The sequence below is a fragment of the Rosa chinensis genome, chromosome 7, assembly GCF_002994745.2.
Source record: "Rosa chinensis cultivar Old Blush chromosome 7, RchiOBHm-V2, whole genome shotgun sequence".
Lineage (NCBI taxonomy): Eukaryota > Viridiplantae > Streptophyta > Magnoliopsida > Rosales > Rosaceae > Rosa > Rosa chinensis.
Window position 1 is genome coordinate 10,273,194 of NC_037094.1, and position 11,843 is coordinate 10,285,036.

Below are 11,843 nucleotides of genomic sequence, written 5' to 3' on the forward strand. Positions count from 1 at the left end.
CATCTCAGCGGGTTCCTTCCCAAAATACAGAATGGAATAGTTATCAGGTATTCTTTTTATCACTCCAATGATACAGAGTTTATGGTTTTAATGAGTCTCATCCATTTGATGATAATAACGTCATAGCTCTCTCTCTCTCTCTCTCTCTCTCACACACACACACACACACAGAGGTTGTAAGTTAATGAAATCTCTACATGGGAAATATGATGCCGTGCAATTTGCAGTTTTGCACTAACAAGTTGCTATAGTTTCGTGGTTCCAGTTCGAGAACATATAAAAACACTTCGGTTCTCCATTACATTTTCCCATGCATGCGTTTCCCTTTAATTATTTTTTGGCTTGTGGCATGTTTAGGCACCAGTTTATCTAGAAAGAAGCATGCCTGCACCTCCACCATATGTCATCAACAACTCAGGGACTGAAACCAATGTTTATATAAACTATATCGACCGTCAAATCAAGTTGATGAATTCCCAGAACGACCTGGACAACCTTTGTGCAGTTTCTTTTTAAGAACAGGGACAGTAGGTTTAAATCTAATTGCAAGATCATCATCCAAAAAGTCAGACTGCGGTATCCCTCTCATTTACCCTCAGTGACAAGGGCCTGCCTTTGAGACCAGTAAGTTCACATTCTTTAAATTTATTATCCTTTTTTTTTTCTTTTCTTTTTTTGATAAAACAATGAATTTATAATTGTTGGAATATCATCTTAAAAGTGTTTTCACTTTATGTTGCGTGGAGCAAAAACAAGATGAATTTGTTTCCGGGATGATAAAAAGTATGCTTTTGTTTGGAATTTAAATGGTCTTGCTCCTGCTGTTGTGATGGACTTATTTCCCCTTTTAATTAAGGAAGTGGCTCAACTGCGGATTGGCCCCCCTTGTTGCTCAATTGGACTTATCATCTTGACAACATGGGTAAAACTAATTTACATTAGTAGTAGGTACGTAGGAGGTACCTGTTATATATAATTTTATTAATGAGTGATGAATAATTTGGGAAATGCAATTAATTATTCCCTTTTTCCATGACTTTGGGAGTTTTTGGTCCAGTTTAGCTTAATTTCATAAAATTGTAGTGAAATATTGCTTGCATGTTTGCTTTCAAGTTTCAACATACAGATTCTTGACTACATCTGTGGGATTTTGTTCGCATATTACGGCTTCATGTTTGCATGCCATTGACCCCACAAAGATTGATTCAAAATTTGTTTAAATCCAGGATCAGAATATTTGCACCCATTACAGTCGCTACGGCATACGCAAATTTGGGCCAGCTTGTAAATTTGATCATCCTTCACATTTAACATCTTCAACTACATCTGATCTTGATCATCAACTTCCTTTCAGTGACTTGGCGAATACAAAAGAGGCGGGAATAGCTAGGTGCAGAAGTGGAACTGATGATATAATTCAGCTGCAACAAGCCGTGTAATAAGTTTTGCATGAAATACCTGCTGGAGCACAGCATTTGGATATGTAACTTTTATTTATTTTGGATCTTAAAAAACCTGTGGAACTTTTCCATCCAGCTGCTAGAAGCAACTTTTATTTGCAAAGGATCCGGATCACCGGGGTTGTAAATTATGTCTTATTTATGTCATTTGGGAATTGAGCAGCAAATACAAAAGTAATTTGGAACAACCACTATTTCATGCATCCTTTTCCAAGTATTCAAATCAGCATAGTTCTAGGGAACAAATGAATTTTAGATTGCATGGTATTGCCATTTCACTTGTGCACGTTTGAAAGTGCTATGCAACATGAATTTGATGGTAAATGTCAGTTGTGAATTTTGCTGAGAATAGATTTTTAAGGGGCAGGCATTTTATAAACTTGTTTGCTAAGAAATCTAAAATACCACACCAAGCAAGACCTCACACAGAATAGCAGCAGTGAAATCGTATGTATGAATTACATCATTGTATAACACTTTGCACTTCACATTGAGTATACTTCACAGTGGGTTCAAAAATTAAACATTATAATCTCATATTGAATTGCATCATAGTTCAACCCTATTTCATGATCTTGTTCAGCAAAGCAAAGCCCTAAAACCAGAGGGATGCTACCAGGCCAAAAATACTGGTGTAGAGATCACAAATCAGATGAAAGGATTAACCTTCTTTCTACTCATTGTAATCAAAGTCTTCATCATCATCCTCAACGTCAAACCCATCTGTTTGATCCATGAGAGTGACATAAAGAACTACTGCAATCAGCTGTGCTATAAAAACATATTTGGCCCTTCTCTTAAAATCTTCCTCCTTTGTTTTTCCCCTTTTGGTTTTGGTCATGGGCTTAGAACCTGATAAATAAAATAAGAATAACAGAAACATGCAAATTAAATTACGAACAAGGTGGCCCTGATCTAAGATAATCTAACTCCAATAATTAAATAAAATTTTAATCACATAATATTTAAGCTTTCAAGTTCAGACCCATAAACACATGCTACACATGCTAGGTTCTAATAATTGATGACTTGCCTCTCATTACCTATGTATCTTTTAGAAGGATTTCATGTCCCTATTAGTTTTGTCTTTCATTAATGTGCAAGAAAGCAGGTATCTCACATGATAAAAAAAATAAAAAATAAAAAACTACAAAAATACAAACTGCAGCTTTCAGTGCAAGAAAGGCCTAATGCAGTCTGCTCAGATTAATAGCTTTTATCACACAGAAATAACATCCTACGTTTTCTAAAGAAAAATAAGATGGTGAACTGCTAGTGGTCAGACCACCTCTGCTCTCAAATCCCACTATATAAACAAAAATAGAGAGCAATGACCTGCTTTGGTAAAGGTGATCAATAAATCAAATTATTATATACTATCTTAGACAGACATACAAGACTTGAATAAGTATATGAAAGTGTCTCACGCCAGTTTGAAGGACCTTTTCTCGGAGCTGATGATGAAGGGTTTGCATGGAAGTTTGGGACTGAAGATGAAGTACCCGCATCAAGAAGCGCCATTTTAGTCCTATTGGCATACCCAACCAGGTTCTCATGTTCTAACAGCTTGTTATGGAGAATTGATGTTTCCTAAAAAGTACATAATAGCAAGCAGTGTTAAGATACTCCAAAAGTAAATTGAAAAGGAAAACATAAGAAAAGGACCACAAAAAAAATAATACAACTTCCTTCAGAAAAATCAAAATATATCAGGAATAATATTTACAAGAGATTTGAAATCATTATTTATAATCCAAGATTCTTCATTAATTCGTGATATCATAAAAACCTTGAGATACAGAATCAGCACTGTCACCACAATAACATTGTGTATATAAGTCGCACGTCAAAACATGGTACGGGAAAGATCAAAGCAGGTCTTGAAACCTAGCAGCTATTAAATCTGAAGGAAGAAGGCAGGACAGCATGCCTTATTTCAATTAAGAGATGAACAATAAAGCAATAAATGAATCGTCAGGAAAGTCATCTGCCTCCTAAAACTTGCTTCCAAGACTTCATCGACTTAAAATTTAATCACAGATTGGGTCAAATTTTGTGCACATACCAATGAGATCTGAGTTTCAGTCCGGTAGCAGTATCACACTTGGTTGTTTTAACTCTCTATTTTGGCAGGGAAGATATACTCAATTCACAAGCTGTCAGTTATCTTGTCAAATTTTGTTTCAAGGAAAGGAAGTTGGAATGTCATTTCAGAACCAGTAGTTTTTTGTCAACTGAAACTGTGTCATGTATACATTCCATCTCTTCCTATACTCTCAAAAAATTGTCCGGGCCAGACACAAAAGTATATTTCAAACCTACTTTTCCATTTTGATTATTGATAGTGGAACTTGAACCCGCACCAGAATCTTAATCTCACAGACCAAAAAAAGAATTCTGCTTCACAATGTATTATAGCCTAGACCCAAAAAAAAGCTTAGAATGCAAAACTTTTGTCTAAACTAGCTATAAGACAAGTACATGCACCATATATTGATTCTTGTATTGATATTTGGTTTTTCATACAAATCAATCACTAGGGATTTATTAAAAAATATCAATATAAAGCTTATAAGTTCAGAACATAGAATAAAGTTGCAAAAAAGTTAAAATTTAAAAACTGATAAAATCATATAGACAACTGTGCAGATCATAATTTTTAACCCGGTCGGAGCACTTTGCAGTTCTACTTGGTATGACTCAAATTTACATATCTCCGATTCAATAAATTTTCTCACAAACTCTTTTCTTAATATAGAAATTAAGCAATTAATACTCTCTCGGTTATCTGATGCTACAATGAAATCTCAAATTCTGGCTGGCAACTCAATTTCCCATGGATTCAAAGTAAGTAACTGATCCAATTAAACATGAATGGTGCTAAGTGCTAACATGAACTTTGACTTACTGGTAATGCTTGAAGAGTGATAAGTGCCTGGCTCAGAAAGACTGCATCCAAACTTGATGGCCTGCTCAAAAACAAAAACGCAGGTGAAATACAATCAGCGGGTTAGTAATAGTTGCCACTTCATTTTTAAAGTATGTTAATACAAAATGAAGGAAGTTGAAGAGTTGTCCACAGGTTCCATTGTGAAAGGAAACAAGAATCTAAGAATATAAGATATTCAGTAAATCACCTGTTTCCATATAAAAACATCTGATCCACCAAGGTACTAGACAGAGCTCCAAACGCACTGCTGGCTCTCTTATATATCTGTCCATTAATTTTTCAATTTTCAGATCATAAAATATGATTTCAAACATATATATATATATATATATATATATATATATAGAGAGAGAGAGAGAGAGAGAGAGAGAGAGAAGACCAGAGGGAAGGTAGAAAAGACAAGACAGAGAAATTACTAAGTTCAGTGGAAATAATGGACCTGGTCTTCCATTTCCTCGGCATTGTCCTTAGTAATCCCAAGTTGCTTCTTTACATTGTACACTTGCTTCAAGAACAAAATTTTTCCTATTGGCCATGGAAGATCAGAACAATATATACTTTGGGCAGATGTACCATCAGTTCCCACCCAGAGCTCGTACTTGATTGCATCAGCAAGCCAGGAGTTAACCATAGCATTCATGGGTATCCACTCTGGGACTGAATGAAATTCGGTGTCCAAATCAACAATGCCATCTTGTTTTAGTGTCTCAATGACGCCACCCTTCTCATTATTATAGGCCACGTACTCACCAGATTCAACATACGGAATTTTATCTAACACAAAAGACCAGAATCCATTGATTATCGTGTTCTCTCAGACTCACACCCACACACAAAATAACATTTCAAGATTCCATTGGCATAACCAAAGAAAAGCAACTCTAGCTACTGAACTTGTTATTCTATCAATTCACAAACACAAGATAGTTGCGAGTGCCAATAAAATTACATATTCCTGGCTACAGAAACCCAGCTATACTGAATCAAAGCCGCAAAAAACCACAATGTATAACAGCAAGAAACCAAGATATATATGCACAACTGCCATCACATTTTTAAATACGTTGAATGAAAACCCAACATTAGTAGCATTGAGGAATTAAGAACTCGGCATTCAAGTTAAAATCCAAAACACAATGCACAAAACTTCAAGAACAATCCACACCCGATAAAAGAACTGAGGAGAAAACTAAATTTGACAGAGATAGAATTAGGGTTTGTACCAGAATCAGGGTAGGTAAGATTATAGTCCAATTTAAAGGGAATGTCAGCGAATTTGAGGTAGAAGTAGACAGGCAAGCATGAAGGGCAAGCAGTAGGGAGGCCGAAACAGGGCTTCCTCACCACGAGAGAGTAGTCTTCCATGCAGACTGCAGAAACCGATTTTGCGGAAGCGAACACAGAGCCAGAAGCAAAGTGGGAATGGGGACGTTTCTTCAGGGTCTTGCAAATTGGCTTGGTGCTAAAATGAACACAATGAACACTGAGTCTGAGTTGGGGCGGATCCGGGTGGGCCACAATGAACACGGGTCGGTCTAGATTCTTCTTCATTTTTTTTTTTTTGGTAAATTACTCCTATGGTACCTGAGGTATTGCTACTTGGACAGTTTGATACCTGATGTATTAAAGGGGACAGTTTGGTACTTGAAGTTATGTCAACTTTAACATAACCCAAAAGCATTAATTCATTTTCATTTTCTCCTAAATGACCCAAAAAATGATGAAGAATCGCATTGTGTTTATGAAGAGGAGGAAAAATCCAAGTTTCGGAGGAAAAATTAGTGGATTCATAGAGAATAGTACAAAAAAAAAAATATCTGATTATTATATTTCTTTAACATAAAATTCGAATATTTCACCTTCAACATAACTCATAAACATTAATTCATTCCTATAAAATTATGAAGAATGGCAATCAACCCACAAACTCATGTTTTTTTATTATGTTTTTATACATATATTCTAAATGTCAATTTTATCCTTATATTTAACAAAAAAATTAACGGAAGTACCGAAGTGTCAAACAGAGTCTAACTTCAAGTACCAAACTGTCCCCTTTAATACATCGGGTATCAAACTGTCCAAATAGCAATACCTCAGGTACCATAGGAGGAATTTAGAGGGAACCCAATGAGATTGGTCTAGTGGTAGCATGGTAGACTGTAAGTGGGGCGGACGATGCATGTCTTTTCTTGATAATAGGAGGGTCCCTGGTTCGAACCCCAGCTTGTGAAAAACATTCTTTAGGGAGTGGTCATACCCAAGTTGCTCCCGGTCCCAAAGTGGTAGCTCACTCGGCCACCATTTTTGTAACCAAAAGAAGGGTATTTGAACGGCGAGGCAACTCAACAGTCTAGAAACATTATAAACCACCCGTTGCCTACAAAAACTAACTAGCATTTGGATCCAACGCTAATTACCGCATAAGAGCAATCAAATCTTCCAGGCCCAAGGTTTTCCGCCTTGAAAAACCTGATACCTCTTAATGACCCAGACTCTCAGAAAGTTGACACATTCACCAGTGTCACATGAGTCATGCAAGACCTCGGCACTCAACAACCTACCAACGAGGGACTTGTGAATGTTATGGCCTAAACTAGGATGAAGATTCCACTCAAGCAAATATCTTGTCATTCCTGCAAATCTGCAATCCTCGTTGGCGGGTTAGTCTAGATTCTAAACAAGCATTTTTAGAATGCAAATAGGACTAATAAAATAGAAAAATTACCAAGTGCAGTAGACTTTAGTTCAGTCATAAGAAAAAAAATTTGCACTCTAAAATGCTTGTTTTTCTATTTCAGATTTCCATACAAGTTTATGCTTTTCTTTATTTTAAGGAGCTATAACATTTCATTAGTAAAGAAAACTTATATCGTGGAGGTATATTATGGTGTAAAGAATAAAATAAAAAATAGCACCACATGACTATACTACCTTAGCTGAAATAGACAAGTTGATCCACCCAGGTGACCTGTCATAGATGTTTATAGAAATGATAAAAGGATTAGAGTCAAAGAGAAAGTTGGGGAATTTCTTATGTGTCTTGATTTCTCAAAACATAGAGTATATATACAAAGTATGCAAAAACCTAATAGGAAAGTGTTTACCTAATTACATCATAATATACTCCCCATGAACTACATAACATTATAAATAATTACACAATCCAAATTACATAACAATTGCTACAATCAAGGGATACAATTAAGGAGTGACTCACTCCAACACTTCCCCTCAAGTTGGAGCATACAAATCACGTATGCCCAACTTGTCAAGTGAGTCATAAAATGCCCTACTATAAATTGTCTTTGTGAGAATGTCTGCCAACTGCTCTTCAGAAGGTATAAAGGGAAAAGAAATAATCTGCTGATCCAACTTCTCTTTAATGAAATGTCTATCAACTTCCACATGTTTGGTTCTATCATGCTGGACAGGATTATGAGCAATTTCAACTGCAGCTTTGTTATCACAAAACAAGGGCATGGCCTTTTTCTGTTTGAATCCCAAATCCCTCAACAAATGCCTTAACCATAACATCTCACAAACTCCACGGGCCATTCCTTTATATTCTGCTTCAGCACTAGAGCGGGCCACCACTTTCTGCTTCTTACTCTTCCAAGTAACCAAATTCCCACCAACAAACGTAAAGTAACCAGAGGTAGATCTCCTGTCAGTTATACAACCTGCCTAATTTGCGTCTGTATACCCCAAAACGTCCAAATGCCTATGCTTAGAGAAAACCAGCCATGCACTTGCCTAGGGCAGATTTCAAATACCTCAAAATTCTAATCATAGCTTCCATATGAGCCTCACTAGGATTATGCATAAACTGACTCACAACACTAACCGCATAAGCTAAATCTGGTCTAGTGTGCGACAAATAAATTAATCTCCCAACTAACCTTTGATATCTGGCCTTGTTTGTGGGTACCTGATTCAGATACTTAGCTAACCGATGGTTCTGCTCCATAGGTGTATCAGCTGGTGTACAATCGAGCATACCTATTTCTGCTAACAGATCAAGAACATACTTTCTCTGGCTCGCTTAATATAATACAATCTTTTCCTTGAGCAACTTCAATCCCCAAGAAATATTTTAAAATCCCCAAGTCTTTCATCTCAAACTCTGCAGACAACTCTCTTTGCAACTTCCTCATCTCCCCAAGATCATTACCTGTCACTACCATGTCATCCACATAAATAATTAGAGTCGTGACTCTACCTTCCTGATGCTTAAGGAATAGAGTATGATTAGAGTTGCTCTGCCTGTATCCAATCTGTTTCATAAAAGTTGTGAATCGACCAAACCAAGCTCTTGGGGACTGTTTGAGGCCATATAGAGACTTCCTTAGATGACACACCACCCTGGTCCCAGTGGAAGTACCATACCCCGGAGGCAAGTCCATGTCGAATTCTTCATTCAAATTACCATGTAAGAAGGCATTCTGAGCATCAAACTGTTGAAGAGGCCAATCAAGATTAGCTGCTAGAGACAGAAGTACCTGAATTGTATTGATTTTTACTACTGGGGCAAAAGTTTCATCATAGTCCACGCCATACTTCTGGGTGTAACCCTTTGCTACTAGCCTTGCCTTATATCTGTCTACTGAACCATCAGAATTGTGCTTCACTGTATACACCCACCTGCATCCAACTATTTTATTTCCAGGAGGTGGTGATACTAACTCCCACGTTTGATTTTTCTCAAGTGCATCCATCTCCACGGCCATTGCTTTTTCCCACTTCTCGTCCTTCATTACATCCTGCACTTTACTAGGAAGTGACACAGAAGATAATTGATTCACAAAGGCTACATATGGTTTAGACAATCTATGAGTAGACACATAGTTAGCTATAGGGTATTTGGTCTTAGCACACAAACTTGGTTCATAATTCTTGGGAGTCTAACCATGATTGGACCGTTCTGGTAAGACTCACGTTTGAACATGTGTAGAATCAGTTAAAGGAGTAACACTATTAGACAAAGGTGGGTTATAGGACAAAGGCAAACTACTACGTACCTTAGATGAAGATTGAACAGGGGAGACCACTAATGGAGAGAGAGAGAGACTGAACGATTAGGGGCTTCGTCTTGAAGGGTAGATGAGTCAGCAATTGTCTTTTCTGTCTCGGAATTCACAATGCTCTGTTCGACAGTTACATTTTCTGTTTTGGAATTCACAACACTCTATTCAGTAGTTGCATTTTTTGTTTCGGAATTCAAATGTTATGTTCAGCAACTACATTTTCTGTTTCAGAATTCATAATGCTCTGTTCGACAATTGCATTGTTTGATTCGGAATTCACAATGCTCTGTTGGCAGTTGCATTTTGGCTGAGATCGAAGCTAGGCTGGAAGGGAAGGGTGATTGTGGTGGGAAGGTTAGGCTCATTGTCACTTAGTGCAGAGGTCATTGGCCCTGTTCGATACTGTCCTTCATAAAAAACACCCTGCTCCCCCTAACTATGAGTCATAGAAGATGGAAAATAACATGTATCCTCATTGAATGTCACATTCATAGTGACATAAAATCTTTGAGAGGGAGGATGATAACACTTGTATCCTTTTTGATGAGTCCCATACCTGACAAAGACATACTTGAGAGCCTTTGCATCTAACTCGGAACGTTGATTCTTATAAAGATGGACATAGGCTACACAACCAAAGACATGAGCAAGAAGGGTATTAAGAGATGGGTTAGAGACATAACTAGACAATACCTCAAATGGAATACAACCTTGAAGAGAGGAATATGGGAGACAATTAATGAGATGGGAGGCACACAACACTACCTCTCCCCAAAGGTATTTAGGCATATTGGCACTAAGAAGAAGGGCGCGACCAATGTCTAACAAATGACGATTCTTCCGTTCAGAGACCTCATTCTATTCTGGTGTTTGTGGGTAAGTGGTTTGGTGAATAATTCCATGAGATTGGAAATAATCATGAAATGAATGATTAACAAACTCCCCCCCCCCTCCCCATTATCAGACCGAAAGACCTTAATACGAGCATCATATTTGGTACGAACAAGATTATGGAATGCTGTAAAGGCTGAGAAAACTGCATCTTTTGACTTAAGCAAAACAACCCAAGTTAATCTGGTGAAGTCATCAATGAATAAAATAAAATAATGCATTCTTGAAAGAGTTAATTTTTAGAAGGTCCCCATAAATCGGAATTAATTAATTCAAAAGGAGTTGTACTAGACTGAAAACTAGAAGGATAACTAGACCTATGACTCTTAGCTAGAGAACATGTTTCACAATGTAGACTAGGATCACTTATTCCCAAAAAAAAGGGAAGGCATGGGCTTCTTCATGACACCAAAGGATGGGTGGCCCAAACGGCGATGCCACAACCACAATTCATTTATTCGATCAGAACTCAATGTCAGGACAACAAGACTTTGTGGACTTGATGGTGCTTGTGTTGGTCCTTCGTACATGCAATCCAAGTGAAACAGTCTCTCTCTCAGATCTCCCTTGCCAATTATCACCCGAGTGCATAGATCTTGAAAGATGACATACATAGGATAAAAGGTGACAAAGCATTTGTTTTAATTGTGTGCTTAATTGAAACACAGATAAAAGATTATGAGATAAAGAGGGTACATAGAGGACATTGTAAAATGGACGGTGTAACCTGGACTAACCCGATTCCTAAGACCGGAAAGGACTCACCATTGGCATTAGAGACATGTGTTATGGATGGGGAGAACAACGTGACGAAGAAAGACTTATCATAGGTCATATGATCAGACGCACCAGAATCAATTATCCATGTATTACTACCAGTAAAGCTAGAAACATTTGAAGCCACACCAATTTTACCTCGATTCTCCTAGGTTAGGGAAATATTACCCTTAATTTGATCTGGACCCTCCACACCATAGAAATCAGGTTCTTGCTCCTGCACCAGTTGAATTGCCGCCTTGCTTTTCTGACCATTGTTACTTCTTTTCTAACAAGAGTTATTGGAGTTGAGTCTTAGCAACTTGGGGTATTGACTCTTGTAGTGTCCAACAGTTTTACAATAGTTGCAAGTCACCTGACTGTTGAACAACGAACTAAGGGACAAATCTGCCATTCTTCTTCTTCAAGCAGCAACACAAACCACAAAATTTGACACGACTAAGGAAGGAGAGGTTGACGGCAAGGTATTGCAAACTTTAGGGTTATAGGGCAAAAGGAATAGAGGATGAAGACAAAGGACAAACTCTTAAAGAGTACAAAGACAAATTTGCAGCAGAAACAAACGAACAGAGTCCATATGGATCTCTGCTCTGATACCAAGTCAAACAGAACAGAGGCAAAGAGAAAGTTTGGGAATTTCTGATGTGTCTTGATTTCTCAAAAAATAGAGTATATAAACAAGGGCTAAATACAAATTAGTAGTATTTACCCCTATAAAGGGCTAAATACAAATTACTA

General features: G+C 37.4%; 1 protein-coding gene across 2 annotated transcripts; it reads right to left on the reverse strand.

The window, feature by feature from the left end:
* Positions 1-1,846: 1,846 nt before the first annotated feature.
* On the reverse strand, positions 1,847-5,877 carry LOC112179758 (mitochondrial outer membrane import complex protein METAXIN). 2 transcript variants are annotated; one of them, XM_024318238.2, is made up of 6 exons: positions 5,634-5,877; positions 4,850-5,184; positions 4,598-4,674; positions 4,369-4,429; positions 2,903-3,050; positions 1,847-2,312 (listed from the first exon to the last, which is right to left on the reverse strand). In XM_024318238.2, exons 1-6 carry the CDS (start codon positions 5,773-5,775, stop codon positions 2,134-2,136), a joined length of 942 nt encoding a protein of 313 aa, XP_024174006.1. In that variant the 5' UTR covers positions 5,776-5,877; the 3' UTR covers positions 1,847-2,133. The 2 variants fall into 2 exon arrangements, with proteins under 2 accessions (XP_024174006.1, XP_024174005.1); XM_024318237.2 differs by having other exon boundaries at positions 1,848-2,312; positions 2,888-3,050.
* Positions 5,878-11,843: the final 5,966 nt, after the last annotated feature.

Coding starts and splice junctions, on each gene's coding strand:
- LOC112179758 (XM_024318237.2), bottom strand. CDS start 5,775: ATGGAAGACTACTCTCTCGTGGTGAGGAAGCCCTGTTTCGGCCTCCCT. Junction 3,051..4,368: donor TCACTCTTCAAGCATTACCA/GTAAGTCAAAGT, acceptor TGTACTTTTTAG/GAAACATCAATTCTCCATAA. Junction 2,313..2,887: donor AAAAGGTCCTTCAAACTGGC/GTGAGACACTTT, acceptor TTTATTTATCAG/GTTCTAAGCCCATGACCAAA.